Genomic DNA, 27,638 nt, shown 5'->3' on the forward strand with positions numbered 1-27,638 from the left:
CTAGCCACTGGACAAGCAGTAGTTTGGATAAGCCTGCACTGAACATGGTCTCTAGTTGCAAATTGGCAAGCATTGCAGATCTCTAAGCAGTGGAACTGCTTGGATTTCAGCAATGTGCTCTACGTGGGGCTACCTTTGAAGGTGACCCAGAAACTACAATACAGAATATGGCAGCCAGACTGGTGACTGGGAATGGCCACTGAGAAGATATAACACCGGTTTGTACATATTTTATGGGCTAATAGCCGTAAATAAATATAAGTAACACCGGTTCTGAAAGAGCTACATTGGTTCCCAGTACGTTTCCGAGCACAATTCAAAGTGTTGGTGCTGACCTTTAAAGCCTCAACAGCCTCAGTTTAGCATACCTGAAGGAATGTCTCCACGCCCATTGTTCAGCCCCGACTCTGAGGTCCAGCTCCAAAGGCCTTCTGACGGGTCCCTCACTGTGAGAAGTGAGGTTACAGGGAACCAGGCAGAGGGCCTTCTTGGTAGTGGCACCCACCCTGTGGAACACCCTCCCATCAGATGTCAAGGAAATAAACAACTACCTGACTTTTAGAAGACATCTGAAGGCAGCCCTGTTTAGGGACGTTTTTAAAATTTGAAGTTCTATTCTGTATTTAGTGTTCTGTTGGGAGCCGCCCAGAGTGGCTGGGGAAACCCAGCCAGATGGGCGGGGTAAATTAATAATAATAATAATAATAAGAAGAAGAAGAAGAAGTCAGCAACTGTGCTGCAGCATTTTGCAGTAACCACCTTCCAGCTCAAGTGTGAGGGAAGCCTCCTATATAGTGTATTGCACCAACCCACTGTTGAACCTGTTGTTTTCTTATCTACAGGGGATATCTGGGCTTCCAGTGAGAAAGCGGGATCAAGGGGCATCCTCAGACTGCATACCTGCTCCTTCAGAGGAAGTGCAACTCCACCCATTCGGATACAGGAACCACTTACTCACAGTGCCTTCATCTTGCTCAGATTTATATTCCCCAAACTATGCATATATCATACTGATATCCCACCTCTCAACCATCCAGAACTGTTCTTACAGAGGGATCCAAGCTGCCAAGGTACTCAGAAAGTGTAAGGTAGAATGTGTCTGGGGTTTGGCCAGCAGAATGGTGCCCATACAACTCTAGGGGGCTTTAAGGATTAGCAGCAAGACTAAATTCATTTATTCATAAGGTGCCTTTCTATGCAAATATGGAGATAAGAACACTGGGGTACATTGCAGGGATTTTGTAAATTACTATCTCAATCTGACCAGCAAACCATCTGCCAATATTTCTCAACCAGTGTGACTTAGCTATAATGGTGGCACATGCATTGGCAACCATGACGTTGGTTTGCAGTGCTTGTGCAAAGAGCTGCAGCTGCTCAAGTTTCTTCTTCTGCAGAACTTAGATGCACAGGACCAATGGCAGACCTTGGGGGTCTCCCATTTCAGCAGTGCCTTGTGTGATGCCAAAATCCAGCACCCCTTTGCCCTCCGTTCTACATCATCATTGTGGGCCAAATCTGAGGTGCCCCCAGGGCTCCATGCTCAGGGCAACTGAACCAGTCATGCTCCCCCAAATCAGCCTCTGGCAGGAGCCCAGTCGACTTTTGCATCAGGCCACCATAGATACTTTTTAGTTTTCTGCCATTTATTTCCTTCCAGAAGTGCCAGCTCAGTGTGTGTGTGTGGCTGAGCACTTTGGGCCCCCTGAATAATTCTGGGGCCATAGCTGAGCCCCTTCAATGTTCAGGGGGTGGAGGAGGTTATGCGCAGGGCAGCGACGTCTGTGGCTGCCTCTCCTTCTGCAGCTGCCAGAGAAAGAGGCCTCAGCTCCTCCTGACGTGGTGTACTCCAAGCAACCCAAGAACCAGCTCCTCCTCCTCTTCCTCCTCCTCCTCCTCTGCACTTGGGATGTTAGGATCACACTGCTTGGAATGCACAGTACTAGGCATGTGTTTGATGTCACAGGCATGCACAAAATGCTGTTAGCCCTACAATGGTAGCAAATGAGAACTGGCACCAATAAGTGATTTTCTTCTGGGCTCATAGCTGTTTAGTAGGCAGTGCTGGTGTTAGGCTATTTGTGCCCTTTGTTGTTGTAGTCGTTTAGTGGTGTCCGACTCTTTGCGACCCCATGGACCAGAGCACGCCAGGCACTCCTGTCTTCTTTGTTCATGGAACTTTCTTGGCAGGGATACTGGAGTGGCTTGCCGGTTCCTGCTCCAGGTGGATCACGTTTGGTCAAAACTCTCCACTATGACCTGTCCATCTTGGGTGGCCCTGCACGGCATAGTACATGCAACTCCCTCCCCAATTTCTAACTTCAATTTTCAAAAATATTTCTTGTAGGAAAACTGGAAAGCACAATTTGCCAATTCTTCCAGGTGAAGTTCAGATGCTTGATCACAGGGGTCAACAAACTTTTTCAGCAGGGGGCCAGTCCACTGTCCCTCAGACCTTGTGGGGGGCCGGACCATATTTTGAAAAAATAAAAATGAAAAATGAACAAATTCCTATGCCTCACAAATAACCCAGAGATGAATTTTAAATAAAAGGACACATTCTACTCATGTAAAAACACGTTGGTTCCCGGACTGTCCACAAGCCAGATTTAGAAGGCGATTGGGTCAGATTCAGCCCCCAGGCCTTAGTTTGCCTACCCGTGCTTTAGCAGGTTCAGTTGATATAGTTGCCCAGCTAACTAGTCTCTTTTGTTGAGTGTATGGTCATTTTTGTCAGCCATAGCTCATTAGAACAATGAATACATTTCCTAAACAACATTAAGATGTGACTGTAAGAATTACGATTAATTGCATTTTCCACTTTTTATTTACAAGTATATTATGTAACTTCCAATCACCTCTAGGGATTATCGGTGAGGGGGAAACAGATCTTCATTAGGGCCACACCAAAGGACAAAAAGGTCAAACCTGATATCCTTGCAGATTTTGGTTCCAGTAAATACAGGGTCTTGTCAGGCTTGTGTAGTGAGACACAACTAACATGGATGGGACTGGGGTAAGTTTGTGGCAATGTGAATGCAGCAGCAGAGGGAACTTGGCATTAGGATAAACATATTAGCAATCAGACGTGCTAAGTTGGGCCAAACATTGGGGGAGGGGGTGCGTGTACACACGAGATCCTCCCCCATCGGACCACACCTGCTGTGGGCACCTGCCAGGAAGCTCTGGCGATCACGGCGGGGGGCACACAGAGGGCAAAAATTGCCCTCCAAGCTTCCTGCCCGGTGCTCTGGCGATCATGGTGGGCGGCACCTAGAGGGCAAATTGCTTTCCAAGCCAAATGCCCCTGCCTGGCATGGGAGCACTCACCTGGGGGCAGTGGGGGATGGCAGCCACCTCAATATTGGGGGGGGGGTTCCTCAAAATATCAAGGGGGCTGAAGCTCCTTGCACCCCCTATACCCGGTGCTCCTGTTAGCAATTACTCTGAATATCCATCCAATCAATTTGTCTGTGGCTTTTGGTGCCTTTTCTCTTTTAATCTGTAGTCCATATATGGGTAAGTGGTTCCTCTTTCTTCCTGCCTTTCCATGCCCTGCCCTAGCCAAGCTCTATATAAGAATGAGCCCAGCAGCCTGAGACACAAACCTGCCACTGTAGGAAGCAGCATCCATATCCTCAACAGGACAGAGCTTGGGTAAGTTGCAGGTCGGGATGAGCGAATCTGACAATTTTGGTCTCTTCCAGTCTTTCACATCAACTGGCGATTTTCTTTTTTAAAAAACCAGGACATCAGTGAACATCTGCCAATGTACATATTTCTGGAATCATTTCTCCTTTCTGTAATGCATTTCTAATGCTATTTTCATGTATATAGGTATTTTTATGTATGCTGTATCCTAGTACAGTGGAACCTCGGAAGCTGAACGCATTTGAACTCAAACTTTTAGGCTCCTGAATGATCGAAAAACGGAAGTGATTGTTCTGGTTTTTGACTGATTTTCAGAAGCCGAATGTCCAGCGGCTTCCTATTGGCTGGAGCATGCTCCTGCAGCCAATTGGAAGCTGTGCCTTTGTTTTCGAACTGTTCGGGGAGTCGAACGGACTCCCAGAATGAATTGGATTTGGAAACCAAGGTAGGACTGTATTGCATCGTTCTACACATTCCGTGGCTGTCGAATGGCACTGCCCACCATGTCTGTTCTGACAATGTGGCTGCTGCTTCACACTTTGAGGAACTGAAACCAGATTTTAAGGAATCACAGCCTTTGAAGAAATGGGATACTACCCGCCTTCCTTAGATGTTAAAACTGATGGTGATTTGTCCCATGAAAATTTCCTCAAATTCATGCAGGAGCCCAGTCAGCTGTAGTCAGTCCTTTTGTGCGGCGAGATTCCTAAGGAAACACTGCAGGGGAAGGGAATCGGTGGGATAAGCAAAGGGGCAGGAAAATTCACTGTGCTTGATGCAACAAGGGCAAAGCTCCTGTGGATTTCCTTCAAGAAGATTTCCTTACAATACAGCTGCTGATTTGCACTTTATTTGGGGGCTTCCATCTGTACTGCACTCTACACTTAATGAACTATCTGTATTCTTATGCCAGCAGAGCTCGACTGATTTCTCTCAACTGCTTTCCAGCACAGTCTTAAGTGTGTTTGTGAGGTGGGACATGGCAGGTGACCTGCCACCATGAATCCAGGCACTGCTCGGGGCATAAGGTTTCGTGGGAGTTTTCTTTGTTGCCCTTCATTGGCTCCAATGGAGGGGGAGAATTAGTTACACCATTTCCAGGCAGGTGCTGATGGTGTTCCACTCCTGGGGCCTCTTGCATGAATCAATAAGACTGGATCAAGTAAATCCAAAGCAATCTCTGTCCTTCCTTTGCCTGTTTCTGGGGCTACCACCAGGGAATTACCTTTTGCTCCCTGAGCTCCCTGTTCCCTTCTGCCAACAAAGATCTTCTCTTCCAGAATAGAGTGTCAGAGACTGGGCAAAGGAGGGGTAGAGACCACCTTCCCATCCTGTCCCTTCCAGGAAGGAGGAGGAAGAGAGGGAGACAATATAGATTTCCAATAGTGGTTTGTGGGAGGTCAAAGCTCCGAGCCAGAGGGGAAAAGTTGGGAAATAATGGGAGAAGAGGAGCAGGCAGAGCCAGAGCACAAGCTGGCTGACACATTGTCATTAGACAGCAGTCCAGATCCACCATCTCCCAGAACCAGGCAGGCCTTAAAAGTGGGAGAACAAAGAGCTCGAAGGACAGAGGACACTTAGTGGCACCTGTAGAGAAGAAGATGATGATGATGAATGAGGAAGTGGGAGAGAAGGAGGTGGAGATTCATTCAGGCCATTATCCAAGAGGCAACTAGCTGGGAGCCACTGGCAGCAGCCTGACATAGAGGCACCTCCACTCCTTCTTAACTTTCTTAAGGCAGCCCACCAACCTGAGGGTTATTACAGTGGTACCTCAGGTTTTCAAATTACATACACTTCAGGTTACAGACTCTGCTAACCCAGAAATCATGCTTCAGGTTAAGAACTTTGCTTCAGGATGAGAACAGAAATCGTGCTCTGGCTGTGCAGCGGCAGTAGGAGGCCCCATTAGCTAAAGTGGTGTTTCAGGTTAAGAACGGTTTCAGGTTAAGAACAGACCTCCGGAACAAATTAAGTACTTAACCCAAGGTACCACTGTATTGTTCTTCCCATAAAACAAAAGAAGGACAAGAGCAACAGATTAACAACTAAAAGGCTTTCAATAAATGTTAATACTGCTTTAGTCTAGAACATCGGAGCCAACTGCTAGGAGCTGAGGCCCCTTCACTCCCCATAAAATATTTGAAGGGGCCAGCTCTCCCCCAGTTGATGGGCCCTGCCATTCAAATGGTGTCTGTGTGCTGCATCTTGTGATCAATTATGGGAGAGGGGCTTACTTGCCTCAATATTATATTCAAGTTAGCATCCCTGGGCTAGAAACCGTGGAGGCTGGTATGTTAGGAGGAATGGGGCACAGCCCCACATAGCTCTACCTGCCCTCAGAAAGTCCCAGTGTTGTGTGTTCTTTCTTACATCTGGGTGGCACAGGCTGTCCCTTCCTTCTACTACCTGTTGTCCCTGGAGGGGAAAGAGAACAAAACCAGAATTGCTTGGCTCTGCCTGTCATTGACTCTGCCTCCACTTACCATTGGTTTTACTGCCTTCTGCCCTACAAATCCCACCAGTCCCAATGGACACCAGCCTCCACTGGTCCAGAATCCAGGATCTGTGATTCCTCAACAATGGCAAACTCTTTAGGTTCTCCCTTCTTTCCCTAACCTTCTCGTTTTTCTCCATTCTTTTCCTTCTCTTCTCATTTTTTAGAAATTCACATGAAGGAGAATTGTGATGCTAAGAGTAAAAAATACTATTTTATTTCTTCCTGCCATCACGACATGGACGAAATGGCAACCAGTGGGGATAGGTTTTGACCTTCCATAAAAGGTCAACCAGAAGATGGAACATGGTCAACACTAGGTGCATCTGCACACTAAGCTTCTTTGACTCCATGATACTTCAACAATCGCCAACTTTAAGTTTTGGGTTCTCTCTTCTTTCTCTAATCTTCCCATTTATGAATTTAAGAACAGAAAATACTGATTTACTTCTTCCTGCTATCACCACATTGACAATGCCAATAAGTAAGGATAAGTTTTTAATTTGATGCACATTTGCTTCCATTGAAGGTCAACCAGAAGATGGGGGTTGTCACCTACCTTTGCCTTCTTGGGTTCCTGGTCTCCTATTCTTTCCCAGGAGGTGAGTGTTTTAACAATTATCTGGGAATTCCCCAGAAATTTTAATTGGGGTTAAGCATTTATAAAAACAAAACTACTTGTCAGATTTCCAGGTGATGGTAATCCACCCCAGGCTGTTGGAATAAATAACCAGGCAACGGAAGCTGGTCCATTAGGGTGAATAGGAAACTGCCCTACCCACCTCAATCTGCTCTGAACCACTCCTCATATTCATATTTACAACCAGTCAGGGAGTGGTGCTGCCTGTCATTGACTCTGGATCCACTTACTGTTTGCCTCCTTGCTTTCTGTCCCAATTTCCTATCGGTGCCATGGGGTACCAGTCACCAATGGAAGCAGGGATGTTTAAATTAGGTCTGCATTCATTAATCTTAAAATTATCTGTGCAAATTTGTAGGTGAAGTAGGATTCCACATTGAAAATTGCATTCTAACAGCTTTTGTCCCCCTCCCCCATCTTTTTCTTCTTTTACTCCTCTCTCCATACAGTAAAGGCCAGATCCTGTCCCAGGAATTGGCTGAAAGCCGAGGGCAGCTGCTATGCATATTTTGACTCTCAGAAAACTTGGTCTGAAGCTGAGGTAAGAAGCTGTTTCTCACCAACCAAGCTATAACATCAGGTGCTGTCATGGGTTTCAGATGACATTTTTGTGAGGAGGGCTATCAGTGTGAGCTGTTGGGAGACATTACCTGGCCAGCATCTTGGTATAATCAAAAGAGAGTTGCTCACCCATTGTGTTCAAGTAACCTGTTTCCACAGGAGCCAAGAAAGCTTAATTAACAGTCAGGAGAGATGGCCTGGCAAGAAGGTACCATTTCCCAAGTGAAAAGATACAAGCTATCTCTGCCCCTTTGTCCCTCCAGCTTGCATGTGAGCAGGAGGGACCTCAGGGCTCACTCAGCTGGGGGGGGGAATGGAGCCTTCCCACCCCCAAGCCAAGAACCGCAAACAAGCTGTATCATCCTCAGCTCTGCAGGCTGTTGGGATGAAAGTGCCTCATCTCTTGCAATGAGAGCTGTGGCCGTTTCACCCCATGCCTTGAGGGCTGGGGCCAATACAGATTGTTGTTTCAACATCATGGTGTATCGCCAGATTGTGATGTTTGGATGGTGATACATCATGGTGTTGAAAACCTGACATCACCCAGCTATATACAGTTAAGAAAAACTATTTCAAACATTAAGATAATAGTTAAATTCGAGGATAAACTACAAAACCAGATTAAAACACAGGTCAACATTCTGCATGCCTGCATAAAGGTAAAGGGACCCCTGACCATTAGGTCCAGTCGTGACCAACTCTGGGGTTGCGCGCTCATCTCGCTCTATAGGCCGAGGGAGCCGGCGTTTTCTGCAGACAGCCTCCGGGTCATGTGGCCAGCATGACTAAGCACTTCTGGCAAACCAGAGCAGCGCACGGAAATGCCGTTTACCTTCCCGCCGGAGCGGTCCCTATTTATCTACTTGCAGTTTGACAGGCTTTCGAACTGCTAGGTTGGCAGGAGCAGGGACCGAGCAATGGGAGCTCACCCCGTTGCGGGAATTCGAACCGCCAACCTTCTGATCGGCAAGTCCTAGGCTCTGTGGTTTAACCCACAGTGCCACCCGCTTCTGAAAAGTGTGCAGCCAAATCATGACTATGAGCATTCTTCCTGAATACATCCTTGTTTTGTGTGTGAGCTTCAAGGTGGTTTTCTTGCACCAAGATTGAGTGCTTGAAGCACCTTTAATTGCACTCATGTGACGCAGGTCCAGCAGGTTTCTTTAGTTTCCCAGCAGGTCCAGAGGATGGCGAAAGGGGCCTGGCTTCACTCACAGCATTTCCTTCACCCCTTTTTCTCTCTTCCTTCCTCAGCTGCTTTAGTTCCCATTTGAAAAACTTCCAACTCTCCACCACTGGTGTTTTATGATTTTTAAATAATTGTTATTACTTATTTGACAAGTTGTGAACCCCTCTGGGAAAGCTTTGTGGGAAAGAGTCTTTGTGTGCGTGTGTGTGTGTGTGTGTTAGTGGTGGAGCTTATTTAATGTTTGGCTATTCTCAGAATGAGTGCGTGAGCTATGGCTGTGGGACCCATCTTGCCTCCATCCTCAATGAGAAAGAGTCAGATGCGGTGGCCAATTACATCTCTGCAAACCAGAAAAACGCAAGCCAGGTCTGGATTGGGCTGCATGATCCCACTGAGGTGAGTTGCCTTTACTTTCTCTATTTCAGGCCATTGTCACTGAGTAATGGCTTCTTAGCATCACCATTCCATCCTTACCCGAATCATCTCTATCCCCAGATTACTCCAATATGTGACTTTTCCACAATTTTCTAATAGAATCCTCCTCTAATATTGTTGTGGAAGTGGGGAGATGATTAACATATTCAATCCTCCTGGCAAACTGGGAATAATATCCCCTCACTCACCCAAGTTTAGGATGTTCCACCATTCTCCAGCAGAGTTTCTTGTTCTTTGAGGAAAATAAGTGGCTCACGTAAATGTAAACTAAGCTTTGAATAATAAAGAAAACTGTAACAAAATAACAAAATAAGAGAAACTAAATACAACAACATGAGGCTAGTCTGAGGCAAGAAACGAGAAGAGGCAGTTGGTCCCTCTTAACTGATATTCTTAACGGAACACAGACACTGAAGGGAGGGGCTGATTCTGGAGCAAAACACACAAGCCCCGCCCACCAGATACCAAGCACTCTACTATTCAAATTAGGTCCCAGTGTTTTTCCTACAAATACAATCGTACCTTGGTTCTCGAACACCTTGTGACTCAAACGTTTTGGCTTCCAAACACCGTAAACCCGGAAGTGAGTTTTCCAGTTTGTAAATGTTCTTTGAAACCCTAATGTCTGATGTGACTTCCGTAGCTTCAGATTGAGTGCAGGAAGCTCCTGCAGCCTATTGGAAGCCACACTTTGGTTTTTGAACTTTTTCGGAAGCCGAACGGGCTTCTGGAAAGGATTCCATTAGAGAACCAAGGTACAACTGTATCTCCATCATAACTGGCAATAGCTTCATAACTGGCCAACTCTCCACGTGATCTTTGCCTTGGCCTCCTCGTTTCAAATGAATGTATGATCTGTTCTATCACATTGCTGCAGAAAGGACATTGGAGGTGGTTGGATGACGAGATCTACAATTACAAACGCTGGGATTCTCATCGCCCAGACAACTACAACAATGAAGAATATTGTGTGCATCTGCTAATGGACGCAGGTAAGCAAGCAATTTGTAGGGACTGATAAAAAAAAGGTTTCATGCCTATCACTCCATCAGTTTCAAGTATTTCAAAGGGTAGTATCTGACTTTAAAAATCAAAATGATCAAACTCAATATACTTTGGATAGTCATTGCTATTGATGGTCCATTCATTTGAAAGGTTTACTCTGGGTATTAGTTGAGTGAATACAGTGGCAGAGCTTCATGCTCTGGCACCAGGGGGGCGGAGAGCAGGTGGAGGAGGGGCTGGGGCACATCCTGGGGGCAGGGGGCGCCGCTTGCAGGGCTGGGGTGCCCAGCACTGGTGGGGGGAAGCCACGATGGCACCCTGCCCGGATCGCCCTCCCCTCTCACTCCTCTTCCTCTGCCAGTGAGTGGATACACTCTCAGCCTGGTGCTTCTCTTACTAAGGTTCTCAAGTCAATATCTCTGGAGATCTGACCAGAAGTGGTCCAACTTATTGATCCTTTAGGGACACTTCCAATCATAGCATGAAGCAGAATCTTTTTCTGCAGTCAACCTTCATTCTTCAGTTGCATGTGATCACATATTTTGTTGAGAAAACAGCGGTTGCCAGACTAAGGTCTGGGTTATGCCATCTTATATTCTATCATGTTTCTTAACAAAATGATTAGGCTCAAACAGCATCATCATCATCATCATCATCATCATCATTATTATTATTATTTTATACCCCACTCATCTGACTGGGTTTCCCCAGCAACTCTGGGTGGCTCCCAACAGAATATTAAAAGCACAATATAACATATAAGACTTTGAAGCCAGGTGATCAGTGAGTGAAAAGTCCAGACTCACTGGAACAAACTCTGGGGTTGGGGCAAATGTTGAAAATGCTTTTAAATTTTTAATTTTTAATCTGTGGTGTTTAAAATTTGGTTTTTTTGTTTTGTTTTTGCTCTGTCTGGGGGGAGGGAAATAAATGTTTAGTTGTGCCTGGGAATTAGTTGAACTTTAGTATAATTATAAATTGTTTGTTGTTGTTGTTGTTATTGCTTTCTACTGCTTTATTGGTTCATTGTATAGTTTGTATTCTTTTCTGAAGGGGAGAGGGTCAGGGCTGTCTGGGAGTGGGCCCCAGTCAACAGAATGGCTGGGGTGCACTTGGACACCTGATCTCAGTGATCATGGGTAGGAGGAGGAGTTACGCTAAGACCAGACCATGTCACTAACGAGGAGGCAGGTTTAGTTGTTGTTTGAAGACTATCCCTGCCTCTGGGTCTGGTCTTGACCACAAGGATACTGGAATCAACAAGGGAGACCCACATTATCTGAAGGTGCTGCTGTGCAGCAGTGCCAGGTCAATGATTCACAAGACCACTGAGATCCACGACAGGATGGAGGACTTGACCTGGCATGTGTAACAGAGACTTGGCTGGATGAAGAAGATGGGCCTGTCCTTGGCACTGCTTGTCTACCAGGTTTCTCTTACACACAGCAACCCAGCTCATATGGGCGGGGAGGCGAGGTTGCAGTGAGTTTTAGGAAGTCAATAGCTTGCACCAGGCGTCCTATTGGGAAGACCCAGTTTTCTGAGCATGTGTTCTGGAAGTTGGACAACAGGGGCAGTACAGGATTCCTTTTGGTGTACTGACCTCCCCGCTGTACCAAGGATTCCCTGCCTGAGCTGCTTCAGGTCATGGCGGATGTTCTCCTGGAGACACCTAGTTTGGTTGTCCTAGGGGATTTAACATCCATGCTGACACGACCTTACAAGGCACTGCTTGGGACTTCATGGGAAAGCATGACCTCCATGGGGATGTCCCTGAATGAATTTTGCCAACTCATTGTTGCGGACATGCCTTAGACCTGGAGTTCACCTCTATGGATGTGGGTGATCTGACACTAAGTAAAAGCAAAACAAAAGAAGTGCCATGGTCAGATCACATCCTGGTGCCGCAACCCTTTCCCTCTGTAGGGAGGTGGGACTGATTTGGATCCCCCCCCACTTAATGAATTCAAATGGTTTCCAGAGTGTAGTAGGGGATGTTTTATCTCATGTTGATGGCCTTTCAGCTGATTCCCCAGTGGCCTGCTGGAATGCGGAGTTAACCAGAGCTATCGACTGTCTGGCTCCAAAGCGCTCTCTCCAGCTGCATGGAGCCTGGCAGCCTCATGGTTTTCCCCAGAGCTGAGGGTGATGAAACAATCACCGAGGTGGCAATAGCGCCGGTGGTGGAAATCAGACCAGAAATGGGTTAGAGCTCAACGTTGACCCTACCAAGTGGCAATAGCGACGGTGAAGAGGTCCTTCTTTACTGCCTCTATTGCATCTGCAGAAAACAGCAGCAGGAGACTCTTTCAGGTGGTTCACAATCTAACAGAACCACCTTCACCATTGGGGCCTGGTAAGGACCCCAAGATCTCCTGCAATGATTTTGAATTTTTTTTGCAGGCAAAGCCACTCAGATTTGGAAAGAGGTAGACACCATCATGGGAGCAGGGCTGGGGCAGGAGAGTGCTAGAGTCCTGTCTATTCCAGCTGCATGGGATCAGTTCCAATCTGTTACCTGCGAGGATGTGGACAGGCTGCTTGGATGAGTGAAACTGACCACCTGTCTCCTCGATCCTTGCCCATCCTGGCTCATAAAAGTGAGCCGGGAAGGGCAGGGTGATGGGCTCCGGGGGATAGTGAATGCTTAGTCAGCTGAAGCTGAAGCTGAAGCCTTAGGTCAGGGGTCAGCAAACTTTTTCAGCAGGGGGCCGGTCCACCGTCCCTCAGACCTTGTGAGGGGGCGCACTATATTTTTTGGGAATGCTTCCCTCTGTGAGCAAGCTTTCCCAGAACCGCTGAAAGAGGCAGTTATTAAACCGCGTCTTAAAAAACATCTTTGGACATGGCCAATATGGACAACTATCACCCAGTCTCCATTCTTGGGCAAAGTGACTGAGCAGGTGGTTGCTTAACAACTCCAAGCACGCCTGGAGGATGCGGACCATTTGGATCCCTTCCAATTGGGATTCAGGCCTCATCATGGGACTGAAACTGCCTTGGTCACACTGGTCAATGATCTCTGGTGGGCTAGGGACAAAGGTGAAAGCTGTTTCCTAGTTCTGCTGGATCTCTCAGTGGCCTTTGATACCATCCACCATGACATCCTTCTGGACTGTCTAGAGGTGCTAGGAGCTGGGGGCACTGTTATATAGTGGTTCTGCTCCTTCCTCCTGGGCCATGTTCAGAAAGTGTGGGGGGGATGAGTGTTCCGACCCCTGGGCTCTCACTTGTGGGGTGCCTCAGGGTTCTGTCCTCTCCCCCATGCTTTTCAACATCTACATGCAGCCGCTGGGAGAGATCATCAGCAGGTTTGGGCTGGGTATTCATCAGTATGCGGATGATACCCAGCTCTACCTCTCTTTCAAATCAGAACCAGTGAAGGTGGTGAAGGTCCATTTTGAGTGTCTGGAGGCAGTTGGAGGATGGATGGCAGCTAACAGATTGAGGCTGAATCCTGACAAGACAGAAGTACTGTTTTGGGGGGACAGGGGGATGGCAGGTGTGGAGGACTCTCTGGTTCTGAATGGGGTAACTGTGCACCTGAAGGACCAGATGTGCAGCCTGGGACTCATTTTAGACTCACAGCTGTCCGTGGAGGCACAGGCCAATTCTGTGTTCAGGGCAGCTGCCTACCAGCTCCATCTGGTATGCAGGCTGACACCCTACCGGCCTGCAGACTGTCTCGCCAGAGTGGTGCATGCTCTAGTTATCTCCCGCTTGGACTACTGCAATGAGCTCTGTGTGGGGCTACCTTTGAAGGTGAGCCAGAAACTACAACTAATCCAGAATGTGGCAGTTAGACTGATGACTGGGAGTGGCTGCAGAGACCATATAACCCTGGTCCTGAAAGACACACATTGGCTCCCACTATGTTTCTGAGCACAATTCAAAGTGTTGGTGCTGATCTTGAAGGCCCTCAATGGACTCAGCCCAGTATACCTGAAGGAGTGTCTCCACCCCCATTGTTCAACCTGGGCACAGAGGTCCAGCTCTGAGGGCCTTCTGGTGGTTCCCTCACTATTATTAAAGCCTGAATCCATTTTATTACCCTACACATTGGGGAAAGGAATAATAGGCAATAAGAAGTAACTTTCCTTATTTCTTGAATTATATTTTTTGTTTTGAATTTCAGGTTTTAAGAAGTGGAATGATGTAATATGCAACAACAAGTACGCCTTCATCTGCAAGCAATAACTTTAAAGGAGACTTCCCTTCTCCACTGTGTTGGCTGGGAAGCTGCCTTGACATTATATGTATTTCTGCTCTCTCTCATCACTTTCAAAATAGCCATTGCTATAGAGATGCCTCTTCAATTTCCCCCTTCCCTTTGAAATTTTCTTGGACCTGCAGCAGAACATCATCTTAATAAATTCTCTTCCATGCATATTTTCCTTATTGCATTGCTGTTCTGCTTTGTCCATCCATACTTACAAGCACGGCCATCCCACCCATGAGGCAAGGTGAAGTTCTTGCCTCAGACGGCAAGCTGGGATGCGTAGTAGATTGGCCTCCTGCTCTTGTTGACTGTCTCCTCCGTCTCCACCAGCCTGCCCTGCTTGCGTCCACATTCCCTCCTATAATGCATAGATGATAGGAGAGACCTGTCCCTGTTACATGGGTGCATTATGTATGTGCCCTGAGAGAATGGCGAAGAGAATGATGATGAGGGCATTGGCACTGGAAGGCCTTTTCTGGGTGAGTGCCAGCTGCCCACAAGTGGGGACCTGGGGGTGAGTGACAGGGGTGTCATGTGAGCTGGAATCGCATGGGGTGGCAGGAGCTGAAGTCCCAGGAGGAGAGAAGGTTATCCTGGCTCTGCCTTTACCTCTTCCACAAGCCCAAGTGCTCAATCCCTTCCTGAAGCCATTTACTAGGTACTGGAGTCAGGAACATTGGCATGTTGCTGTTAGTTAGGATAAGCCTGACTTTCAGCATAGCTGACAAGAAAGGCTGCAGAGGATTGGTTCCTCCTTTGCAAGGTGTGTAGTTCTTGGGCAGGCAGGTGAAGCAGGAAAGAACAGCATGCCCTACCACGTAAAGGAGCCCCATTGTCTTTTAGACTTCTTCACTATGATTACCTTGGGGTTGCAATTTTCTCATTTGCTTCAGTTGCCAGGATGCCTTGGGCTGGCCTGCCTTAGGGACACTTCTTCTACCATCACCGCTGCTCACAACACAGAGAGCATTCATACCTCAAAGTAGCTACAAATTCCCATCCTAAAGCACACTCCTTTTCTCAGAGCTCCTCAGCACGGTTTATACTATAACCAGAATTGTGGAAGCCATAAAGTGAGGATAGGAAAAATTACAGGAGATCCCCGCAGCATGTGACTGTTGGGATACGTCTGGGGAGACGGGGGCGATTGGTGGGCCCCCAGCTGGCTCTAGCCCACCGGCCAACAGCCGGGCGAACTCCGGTTCTTGGAACAGCATCAAAACTGTGAACCAAGCCTCAGAGACCTTTAGAGACTGAGCATGCAAGCTAGCAGAGATAAGAACTCTTTGCAACAGAAGTAGTGGATAGAGGCATATGTAAGCATATTTACAAGCATTTATTCAGCATCAGGACAAAGGAAAAAACATGTCTGCTTCCCTTTGTGTCCAAGCAAATGGCACAGGCAAAAGCTATATAACGGAAGTTGCCAGCAGACTGTGCTGGAAGTAAACAGACATGTGACATACAACAACTCTACATGCCTGTTCTAAAGGTGGAATGAAACTATATCCTAGCAGTGACCTCTGACAAGGCCTGGGATGCTGCATTGTTCATTTGACCAGCCCCAGCAAAAGCTGCCTAGATCTTCCAGTGCAGCCTGGGATAGAAAAAAACATTTTGCCAATCACGATAAACAGAAAATTACAGCCCATGTGTTTAAGTAAGAATTTTAACTTGCTGCACCTGTGAGATGTTTGATGGCTTTATGGTTGTATTTCTGATTCATTTTATATTTTGTGTTTTGTGCAATGGCTACGGTATATCAATAAGCAACAGCCCCGTGGTGACAAGCAGACATGGCAAATGGGGTGGGGCATAGGCGTTTCACAAATGGTTTTCTCAGTAGGAAGAAAGCCTCGATCTTTCAAGCAAGGTAATTCTGAGTAGCCACCCAATTGCCTTTTATACTGTAAAGGCAGTACTGTATACGGTACTTGGGGAGTGATTGACATAATGTTGAAGGAGAGGAAAGTGCTTTAACAAACATATCTCAGTACTGAAGCAGACTTTTGTCCTTTGCCTGATGTCAGGGCTAGCAGCATATATCACCAGCTTCCCCTGTTCCTTTTCTGCTGCTCTGGGAGGCTCCTCTCCAGAGTCCCAGGTTCCCTCCTCTGATTGCTTAGCAGCAGCAATTATGTGATTAAGGATCCTTAGCAATGATGCTGCCTGTCAAAGGCTCAGATGGTTGCCTCTATGTTCCTTTTATCCCCCCCTGCCTGGTGACCCTGTTTGTACTATTTAATTCCTTTGAATGTATTAAGAGCTGTAACTCAACCAGAATGGTACGGATTGCTGTCTTATAGTGGTGACGTTGTACCAGGATTCATGCCTGCAAGCATTCCAGATTCTGAGCTTTTCTCTCCCCCCCTAAAGTAAATCTCTACCTGCCAAGAAGGAAATCTAGCAGTTTCTCAGACAGACAACTAGCATGCCAACAATTTGTAACTATTTTTAGGTTTGACTGCAGTGAGCAGCACTGCTGGGGGCAGAGTCCCTTAGGTGCTGTGCTCCTCATTCCCTATGACCACCACCTAAACTTGATTTGGTGCTCTTGGACCTTTGAGTTGCAAAGATGGATGGACTGAGAAGGTCATAGTCACGGGTTGCCGCAAATGGCTGCAGAGAGCGAGCCTGGAAGGCTCAATTGTTGAGAGGGGCTAGGGGGAAACACAAGGGTGCTGTGCACCCCTAAAGAAAGCTCAAAAGGGACTTTTGGGTGCAGGGCTTTGGCAGCGCTGAATTGCGAGCTCCCCTGATAATCCCACCACTCTGAAAGGGGAGGTGGGGGGAAAGGCAGGGTTAAGCCAAAGGGCAATAATCCATTGCTAACCCCTCCCCCCAACGAGAAGCCTCAGGCTCCGGCTGTAAAGTGGTAACGTCTGTTGAGGGAGGGGGCCCAACCCATTTGCCGTCTTGCCCTGAGCCCCCTAGTCCCACTTCACCTCACCAGGAAGCGAGCTTTGCTCAACACTTGCTGGATCCAGGGATTAGAGGGGTCTGGCACCCCGCTCCCAACTCATAACATTACTATGTCAAATTGACCTTTGCACCAACTATTTCTTAACAACTATTTCTTAACAAATGCAACTATTTCTTAACAAGGGTGACTTGGCTATAGGGGGGGGGGAATAGGCATTAGAAACCATGCTTTGGGTTTGCACAACTTGCACAAAGCGCTACAGTTGGTCAAGTTCCTTCTTTTGCAGAACAGTTACATTTGCAGGATCCCTATCACCTTTTGCACCAGGTCATACTTATTATCTACTTGCAAATTTATTCCACCTCTTTCCTTCTGATTTTATGTGCCTTTCTGCCAGGGGTGCCAGCTTGGGGGTGGGGCTGAGCTCTTTGGGCGCCCCAAACGATTTTTTTTGGCTGGGGCGGAGCTCCCATAATATTCAGGGGACAGAGGAGGCTGGGCACCAAGCCGCAGTTCCCATGGCTGGTTTCTCCTCCTCCCCCCCCCCCCGGATGTTCCTCTTTTCTTGTGTATTATTTTTATTAATTTTTTCTATTTTACAATTTAGTATATTCATTTAAACAACCTTTCCTAGTTTCCTAGTTCTGCTGGATCTCTCAGCAGCCTTTGACACCATCGACCATAACATCCTTCTGGACTGTCTATAGGCGCTGGGAGCTGGGGGCACTGTTATACAGTGGTTCTGCTCCTTCCTCCTGGGCCGTGTCCAGAAAGTGGTGTTGGGGGATGAGTGTTCAGACCCCTGGGCTCTCACTTGTGGGGTGCATCAGGGTTCCGTCCTCTCCCCCATGCTTTTTAATATCTATATGAAGCCACTGGGAGAGATCATCAGGGGGTTTGGGCTGGCTGTTCATCAGTATGCAGAATACACCCAGCAATACCTCTCCTTTAAATCAGAACCAGTGAAGGCGGTGAAGGTCCTGTGTGAGTGCCTGGAGGTGGTTGGAGGATGGATGGCGACTAACAGATTGAGGTTGAGTCCTGACAAGACTGAAGTACTGTTTTTGGGGGACAGGGGGCGGGTGGGTGTGGGGGACTCCCTGGTCCTGAATGGGGTAACTGTGCCCCTGAAGGACCAGGTGCGCAGCCTGGGAGTCATTTTGGACTTACAGCTGTCCATGGAGGCGCAGGTTAATTCTGTGTCCAGGGCAGCTGTCTACCAGCTCCATCTGGTATGCAGTCTGAGACCCTACCTGCTTGTGGACAGTCTTGCCAGAGTGGTGCATGCTCCAGTTATCTCCCGCTTGGACTACTGCAATGCGCTCTACGTTTGAAGGTGATCCAGAAACTGCAATTAATCCAGAATGCGGCAGCTAGACTGGTGACCTGGAGTGGCCGCCAGGACCACATAATACTGGTCCTGAGTGATCTGCATTGGCTTCCAGTACGTTTCCGAGCACAATTCAAAGTGTTGGTGCTGACCTTTAAAGCCCTAATCGGCCTTGGTCCTGTATACCTGAAGGAGTGTCTCCACCCCCATCATTTACCCCGGAACCTGAGGTCCAGCACGGAGGGCCTTCTGGCGGTTCCCTCATTGCGAGAAGTGAGGTTATAGGCAACCAGACAGAGGGCCTTCTCGGTAGTGGTGCCCGCCCTGTGGAATGTCCTCCCTTCACCTGTGAAGGAAATAAGCAGCTATCTTCTTTTTAAAAGACATCTGAAGGCAGCCCTGTTTAGGGAAGTTTTTAATATTTAATGCTGTATTGTTTTTAACACTTGATTGGAAGCAGCCCAGAGTGGCTGGGGAAACTCAGGCAGATGGGCGGGCTATAAATAATAAATTATTATTATTATTATTATTATTATTATTATTATTATTATTAACCTGAAAATGTCAATGACTTCCCTTCTCTTTCCATGGTTCATTTTGCATATTACAAATCCCTGCATATTTTACATAAACTAAACCATTCAGTATTCCATTATGACATCCATCAAAACTTGTTTACACTGTTGAATTTATCTGAATGCTGCCAACGCTTTCAAGTGCACAGAATTCTCCACCATACATTCAAGAAACATTTACCAATCTTCTTGTTCTCTTATTTGATAGGTTAGGTCTGCAAGCTGCACATATTCCATCAGTTTAAGTTGCCATTCTTCTTTAGTTGGGACCTCGCTCGTTTTCCAGCCCCTGGCTCCTCCTCTTGGCACAATGCCAAGCATCATGCAGCATGTGGGACACTCAAGACATGATGCCTGTGATATCACTTGTATGGTGTTGGGGGCAGTTGGGACCTCTTTCCGCGACAGCCACAGGAAGAGGAGGAGAAGAAGCCAGGGTTCAGGACACTTGGCCAAGTGATGTCACAAATACACAAACACCAACTATTGCAGGCATAGTAGCAGGCATAGAGGGTCCCAATTTTCCTCTGGACTTCAGTGCATGCACAGAGAAGAGAGACACCTTCCCTTTCCACTGCGGTCTCAACAGAAGTTGTTCTGCGAGAGCTGCTGTGACTCCTAGAATGGTAGCCAATGAGAGTGGGGAGCAATGATAGATTTCCCTCTGGGGTAATAGTTGTTTGGTGGGGTGATGTGGGGCAGGGAGAGCAGAGCTTAATCAGGGCTAGACCAAGGGACAAAACTTTGCATCCAGTTACTACAGGGGCCTGCCATGCTGGTGTTGTACAACACAGCTAATGTGGGTGGGTCAGGGTCATGGCAAGTTTGTGGCTATCTGAATGCAGCAGCAGAGGGGACATGGCATTAGGACAAGAATATTAGCAATTGCTCTGAATAGTCACGCAATCAAAATGTCTGTGGTTTTCAGTGGAATTTGAAACCTGCCTTTTCTCACTTGAACTGTACTCCATATATGGAAAAGTGGTTTATCTTTCTTCCCTCTTTTCCATGCCCTTCCCTGGCCAAGTTCTATATAAGAATGGGCACCACAGCCTGAAAACCCAACTTGCCACGGCAGAAAGCAGCATCCATCACCTCAACGGGACGGAGCTTCGGTAAGTTGGAGGTCGGGATGGGTGAATCTGACAGCTTTGGTCTCTTGCAGTCTTCCACATCAGTAGGCATTTTTAAAATTTTTAAAAATTAGCATTTTAGTAAATTTCTACTAATTGACACATTTCTGCGAACATTTCTCCTTTGTATAATGCATTTTATATGCTGTTTTTGATATCCATATGCATTTCTACACACTGTATCCTAGTCCTTGCATTTCCCTTCACATTACTTGGCTGCTGAACTGCACTGCCAATCTGGAGAAATACATGCAAATCAGGTGGATTTCCCTTTATATGCAAAGTGGAACGCATTTCCCCTACGTTCCTAGTTGAAGGTGGCCACCACCTCTCTTCTGACATTGTGGCTGCTGTTTCATACTTAGAGGAACTGAAACCAGATTTTTCACATATAAGGAAGCTCAGCCTTTGAGAAAATAGGAGCCTATCGGCACTCCTTAGATGCTAGAAGTCATGGTGATTTGTTCCATGAATATTTCCTCAAAATCATGCAGCAGTTGTCTTCATAAAGATGACTCAGCTAGCCATAGTCCATTATTTTGTCTCTAGAGTGTCCTAAGGAAACACTACAGAGGAAGAGTGCATGTTCTGGAAGCTGAGCAATAGAGGCAGTACAGGATTTCTTTTGGTGTACCAACCTCCCTACTGTACCAAGGATTCCCTGCCTGAGCTGCTTAGTGAAGGTGGCCACCAACTCTGTTCTGACATCGTGGCTGCTGTTTCACACTTAGAGTAATGGAAATCAGATTTTTCACATATAAGGAAGCTCAGCCTTTGAGTCTAGTGGCACTCCTTAGATGCTAGAAGTCATGGCGATTTGTTCCATGAATATTTCCTCAAAATCATGCAGCAGTTGTCTTCATAGAGATGACTCAGCCAGCCATAGTCCATCATTTTGTCACTAGAGTGTCCTAAGGAAACACTACAGAGGAAGAGAACTCTGCAGGTAAGAGGATGGGAACAAAACTAGCATTGGTTGGCTCTTCCTGTCATTGACTCTGGCTCCACCTATCATTGGTCTTCCTGCCTTCTGCCCTACCAGCCCCAATGGACAGCCGTCTCCACTGGTCCAGAAGAGTCAGTGGTCAGCACTAGGTGCATCTGCACACTAACCTTACTTGACTCCATGATACTTCAACAATCGCCAACTTTTAAGTTTTGGGTTCTCTCTTCTTTCTCTAATCTTCCCATTTATGATTTTAAGAACAGAAAATGCTGGTTTACTTCTTCCTGCTATCACCATATTCACAATAAGTAAGGATAGGTTTTTAATTTGTTGCACATTTCCTTCCACAAAAGGTCACCCAGAAGATGGGGGTTGTCACCTACCTTTGCCTTCTTGGTCTCCTGGTCTCCTATTCTTTCCCCGGAGGTGAGTGTTTTAACAATTATATGGGAATTTCCCAGAAATCTTAATAGGGGCTCAGCATTGATGTAAACAAAAGTACTTGTTAGATTTCCAAGTGATGGTGACCCAGCTAAGGCTGTCGGAATAAATAATCAGACAATTGAAGCTGGTTCATTAGAGTGAATAGGGAATTGCCCTACCAACCTCAGTCTGCCCTGAACCACTCCTCATATTCATATTGACAATCAGTCAGGGAGTGGCACTGCCTGTCATTGCCTCTGGATCCACCTTCTGTTGGTCTCCTTGCCTTCTGTCTCACCAAATCAACTGGACACTAACCACCTCTGAAAGCACAAAGGTTTAAATTACCTGTGCTTCCTCACTGGAATAAGCAAAAGTACAGGTAAAGTGAGATTTCACATTAAAAACAGTCTTCTTACAACTTTTGTCCCACCCTCTTTTTCTTCCTTTACTCTTCTTTCCATACAGCAAGGGCCAGATACTGTCCCAGGGGTTGGCTGAGAGCGCTGGGCAACTGCTATGCATATTTTGATAGCCCAAAGTCATGGTCCGAAGCTGAGGTAAGAAGTTGGTTCTCACCAACCAAGCTGTAGCATAAGATATTGTTGTGGGTTGCACATGAGATCTTTTTGAGGAGGGCTATGTATGTGAGTTGTCCTGAGACAATACCTGGCCAACATTTCAAATTGAGTTGCTCACCCAACATGTTTAATGGATGTGTTTCCATGGGAGCCATGAAGGCTTAATTAACAGTCAAGACTCCTCAAGGGTGGCAACTTAAATAAAATAAGGGGCGTGGAAGTGGCTGGTAAGCCCTGCTCTGCACAATCGATCACAAGACATGACACCCCCCCATTGGAATGGCAATGCCCATCGCCTTTGGGAACCCGCCCCCTCAAATATTTTATTGGGGGGCTAAAGGGACCTTGGCCCAAAAGAGTTGGATCCTGTGGTCAGGAGGGATGGCCTGGCCAGAAAGTATTCACTCACCGTTAGGAAGAGGCAAGTCATCTCTCTTACTGAAAAGAATACAATGGTACCTCGGGTTAAGTACTTAATTCATTTCGGGGGTCCATTCTTAGTAGAAGAAGAAGAAGAAGAAGAAGAAGAGTTTGGATTTGATATCCTGCCTTTCACTCCCTTTAAGGAGTCTCAAAGCGGCTAACATTCTCCTTTCCCTTTCTCCCCCACAACAAACACTCTGTGAGGTGAGTGGGGCTGAGAGACTTCAAAGAAGTGTGACTAGCTCAAGGTCACCCAGCACCTGCATGTGGAGGAGCGGAGACGCGAACCCGGTTTCCCAGATTACGAGACTACCGCTCTTAATCACTACACCACACTGGCTCTCTTAACTGAAACTGTTCTTAACCTGAAGCACCACTTTAGCTAATGGGGCCTCCTGCTGCTGCTGTGCCGCCGGAGCACAATTTCTGTTCTCATCCTGAAGCAAAGTTATTAACCTGAGGTACTATTTCTGGGTTAGAGGAGTCTTTAACCTGAAGCGTATGTAACCTGAAGTGTATGTAACCCGAGGTACCACTGTAATGGTCTGGAGTGCCAAAATGGAATGTGGTAGGTTAGTTTGTTTGGTGATTATCTGTGTTGCAGCAGAGGTCAAGCTAATATGAATTCAACATTCCAAAGGAAATCCCTTCAGCTCAAATCTCCTTGCATACATTTAAATGCCTATTTTCCTTTTCTGAAACAATCCCAACATTCTGTATGCAAAGGCTTCTGAATTTGGAGTTGTGAGAAAACCAACTCTGGTCTCCTCCAGAGGACTTATTTCGTGAATCCTCATCCTGATTTGTTTGCGCAAAGCTTACACAGAAGTTATGTGATAGCCATTCTTCACTGAACACTCAGTCTGATTTGCCTGAGGAGAGATTAATATTCATTCTTTCATTCATAAATTTTACAAGACTTATACACTGTTCGGTTTTATTATATCCCAAAGTGATTTACAAAAAATAGCAATACAATAGCACTGTCAGTAACAAACAGTTAAAAACAAGTATTTGAAACATTCAGGGGAAAATAGAATCAATGAGAAGTCTAAAAACCAGTTTAAAACATACACCAACATTCTACATGTCTTGATAGGGTTGTCTAAAGAAAATGTTTTTAGAAGGTGCCGAAAAGAGTACAGGGAAGTCACGGCAACAAGCATTCATCCTAATTTTCTTTTGGGGTTTTTAGAAGTGGGCTTTTCTTTTAAAAAGTAGGTTTCTTGAGCCACAGATTGGTCAAAGATAGACAGATGGACAAACAGACGGACCACATTCCAAAACATAGAATAGATTAAGAACTTTGATATTACACATGGTTATTCACAGTTGGATAACTCCAACTGGGTGGGATATCACTTTTGAATTCTTACTTTAGTATGTTTCCGAGCACAATTCAAAGTGTTGGAGTTGACCTTTAAAGCCCTAAATGGCCTTGGCCCAGTATACCTGAAGGAGCATCTCCACCCCCATCGTTTAGCCCAGACAGTGAGGTCCAGCTCCAAGGGCCTTCTGGCAGTTCCCTCACTGCAAGAAGTGAGGTTACAGGGCACCAGGCAGAGGGCCTTCTTGGTAGTTGTGCCCGCCCTGTGGAATGCCCTCCCATCAGATGTCAAGGAAATAAACAACTACCTGACATTTAGAAGACATCTGAAGGCAGCCCTGTTTAGGGAAGTTTTTAATGTCTGATGTTTTATCATGTTCTTAATATTTTGTTGGCTTGGGAGGTCAGGTCAGATGGGTGGATATAAGTTGTTGTTGTTGTTGTTGTCTTGTCTTGTCTTGTCTTGTTGTCTTTTTGATACATTGTGAACCACTTTGGGCACCATTTTGTGGGAAAGTGACCTACAGTTAAGCGGATGATGATAGTGGTGGCAGAAATACTTTAGTGCCTTCTCTATTCTCAGATTGCATGCCAAAGCCATGGCCGTGGGACCCATCTGGCTTCTATACACACAGAGCGAGAGTCAGCCTTGGTGGCCAAGTACATCTACTCAAAGCAGAAGAGAAAATATGATGTCTGGATTGGTCTCTATGATCCCGATGAAGTGAGTTCCCTTCAATTACTCTATTCCAGGTCATCATCACAGCACAGTGGCTCCTTAGCAATGCCATCCTATCATCTCCCAGGCTGCATCCCAAAATTATTTCTCCAATATTTTACATAGGGGCCAGGCATGCTGGGTTCCACCCCATTAGGGGTGCCCACACATTTAACACGTTGCCGATCCCTGCCAACCCCCCACAGTGAACATTTTGTGGGTGCCTTGGCACCCATGGCCCTGCACAGATGGTGCTTATGGTAGGGCCTTCTTCTCTAACGTCTCCATCATAGCTTGAAAGAGCTTCCTGCTGAGCAACCTCCTCCGAACATAGAATCATAGAATCATAGAGTTGGAAGAGACCACAAGGGCCATCGAGTCCAACCCCCTGCCAAGCAGGAAACACCATCAGAGCACTCCTGACATCCTTGCACTGAGCTACAAACCTCCTTGGTCAAATGAGCTGTTCCTTCTCTTTCCTGCAGAACCGAGATTGGAAGTGGCTTGATGATTCAGTCTTTAATTACAACAACTGGAACAGAGGGGAGCCAAACAACTATAAAGGCGGCAAGGAGTATTGTGTGGAGCAGCTGCGTAGGACAGGTAGGGAAACTATTTGCATGCCTGAGAAAAAAGGTGTTTTCACCTTGAATGCTACATTACCCTCCAATTCCCTCTAAATTTCCAACTTTTCTCAGGGTTGCATCTCACTAAATTGCACTGAAAATACAGTACATCTGTCAACCATCACTAATTAAAGTCTATTGATTTTAAGGGATCCAATTATGAGTCATATTTAACCTTCAACCAGGTGTTCGCTTGTAGAAATGTTTAGAAATCAATTACTCTGGCTAGCAGTGGTCCATTCATTCAGCATTTAGTGTCACTGTCCAACACACCAGGAGGCTTCAGCTGTAGCTCATCTGCATAGTTTAGTTGCATGTGTTTTATTGCATGCATACTCATTTGCATATTATATTCTGGAAATAGTGGTTTTTCAAGTGGGCCATGTCATATTATTTTCTACAGCATTTCTCTAAGAAGTGGTTAAAGTCAGATAAAGAAACAAAAGAAGGCGTCACTTTAAAAAAGACCCGATTTCAGCTGCAAATTTTGAATCAGGAGCACACTTATGAGGTTGAAGTCAGGCAACTGTCGGATGGGCAACCCACATGGGGTTGGTCAGTTCTGGACAAGTCCATCCTGCACAATGTAGGGTTGCCATATGTCCAGATTTTTCCAGACATGCTTGGGAATCAGGGCCTGAAAATGGCGTCTGGGCAGGGGCAGCAAAGCAGCAAAAAGTCTGGGGAAATCTGGACATATGGCAACCAGGACTATTTTCAAAGGAAAATGCTTCAAGCATGCTTTAAAAGCTGAAAATTTGGGGTGGGGGTGGGTGGAAGAGAGATGTTCACACACAAAAAAAAACCCTCAAAAAGAGAAAAAAGCTCAGGCGGGTCCTCACTTGTTCCTGGTGCACCTTGCAATGCATGCGCGTTTGCCCAGATGGATGGCATGTGCGCAGAGCGGTGGCGGCTGCCGAAAGGAGCCGAGCATCCCAGACTCCGTGCAAGTCAGGAGGAAGCCCAGTTGGTGAGTGTTCCAAAGCCGCTTACCTTGAATAGGGGCCTGAACAGGGTTCAGGGAGGGAGGCGGTGCAAGGCCCAAGCAAAACGAAAAGAAAAGAGCTCAACAAGTTTGTCCGGATTTTTAGTATCTGAAATATACCCAAGTCAAATCCGATTCCTAACCCGTACTCCAAACCATATCCATTTGGTTATGTAATAATGGGCAAGAAATAGTAACTTTTGTCATGTCTTGAATTTTAGGTTTTCGAAAGTGGAATGATCAACCTTGTCACGATTTTAATACCTATATCTGCAAACAAGAGATTTAAAGGAGACTGGAGTTCCCAACTCTGCCTGCTTAGTGGATCTCTGAATTCCTTCCTTCCTCTCCCATCCCTCAAAAACAGCTCTTCTTCATTTTCAAAATAACCTCCTCTATAGAGCTACCTCTTTGGTCTTCCCATTCACTTCGAAGTTTCCTTGTTACTTCTGCAAAATATAATCCTAATAAACTCGCTTATGTGTATTCTCTTTTCACTGAATCCATCCTTATTGCTCCAGTTCCAATAAAACATATCTGAAGACTGGGGAAGGGGCAATTCCTGCACTGGAGTTCCCAGAGAAAAGAAGCACATTGTACCTCTGGGGCTCCAGTCCAGCAGTATCACTGATACCTGACAAGGCACTCAGGGCAACACGTGGGTGAAACTTTTTATCCCAAACCTAAATTCTTTTCTCAGAGGTGCTCAGCAGAGCTGATACTAAAGCTGGGATTTTGAGAGCTGGGGACAGGGGGAAATGTAAGGGGAAATGTAAGGGGACCAGTGCCAAATCCTGGGATGCTAAACCAGACACTCCTGCCCCAATTGCTCACCTGTAGGCCCTTCTCTGTGCCAGTCATGAGTGATTTTGTCTGGCTGGAATGTGAACTTGAGCACTGACCTTGATTGTCTGGATGGTGGATAGAGAGATAGGAGTAAAGCAGCCTCTGACCTTTGCCTGGCTTGAAGGCAGTCTACTGTGCAAAGGCAAGAGTCCCCATCATCAACATCATTATCAATTATTATTTAAACCCTGTCCATCTGGCTGGGTTTCCCCAGCCACCCTGGGAGGCTCCCAACAGTATATTAAAAACATGATAAAACATCAAACATTAAAAACTTCCCTAAACTGGGCTGCCTTCAGGTGTCTTCTAAAACTCAGAGAGTTGTTTATTTTCTTGACATCTGATGGGAGGGCGTTCCACAGAGAAGGCCCTCTGCCTGGTTCCCTGAAGCTTTGCTTCTCACAGTGAGGGAACCACCAGAAGGCTCTCAGTGCTGGACCTCAATGTCCGGGTTGGACAATGGGGGTGGAGACGCTTCTTCAGGTATACTAGGCCGAGGCTGTTTGGGCTTTAAAGGTCAGCACCAACACTTTGAATTGTGCTCGGAAATGCACTGGAAGCCAATGTAGGTCTTTCAGGACTGGTGTTATATAGTCTCGGCAGCC

The 27,638-nt window shown here is 46.4% G+C and overlaps 4 protein-coding genes across 4 annotated transcripts in view; 2 read left to right on the forward strand and 2 right to left on the reverse strand.

Annotated features, from left to right (window-relative positions):
* Positions 1-27,638, reverse strand: part of LOC309354008 (C-type lectin BpLec-like) — a 196,614-nt gene that overhangs the window by 100,364 nt on the left and 68,612 nt on the right. The window lies entirely within an intron of this gene.
* Positions 1-27,638, reverse strand: part of LOC309354013 (C-type lectin-like) — a 96,150-nt gene that overhangs the window by 30,527 nt on the left and 37,985 nt on the right. The window lies entirely within an intron of this gene.
* LOC309354011 (C-type lectin BpLec-like) lies at positions 3,595-14,367 on the forward strand. Its single transcript, XM_081883708.1, has 6 exons — positions 3,595-3,657; positions 6,678-6,750; positions 7,238-7,329; positions 8,794-8,934; positions 9,851-9,965; positions 14,114-14,367. Exons 2-6 carry the CDS (start codon positions 6,690-6,692, stop codon positions 14,173-14,175), a joined length of 471 nt encoding a protein of 156 aa, XP_081739834.1. The 5' UTR covers positions 3,595-3,657; positions 6,678-6,689; the 3' UTR covers positions 14,176-14,367.
* Positions 20,065-26,673, forward strand: LOC309354009 (C-type lectin-like). Its single transcript, XM_081883707.1, has 6 exons — positions 20,065-20,140; positions 21,458-21,530; positions 21,996-22,087; positions 24,442-24,582; positions 25,062-25,179; positions 26,409-26,673. Exons 2-6 carry the CDS (start codon positions 21,470-21,472, stop codon positions 26,474-26,476), a joined length of 480 nt encoding a protein of 159 aa, XP_081739833.1. The 5' UTR covers positions 20,065-20,140; positions 21,458-21,469; the 3' UTR covers positions 26,477-26,673.

The sequence above is a fragment of the Podarcis melisellensis genome, assembly GCF_964234715.1.
Source record: "Podarcis melisellensis genome assembly, chromosome: 13".
NCBI classification, from domain to species: Eukaryota; Metazoa; Chordata; class Lepidosauria; order Squamata; family Lacertidae; genus Podarcis; species Podarcis melisellensis.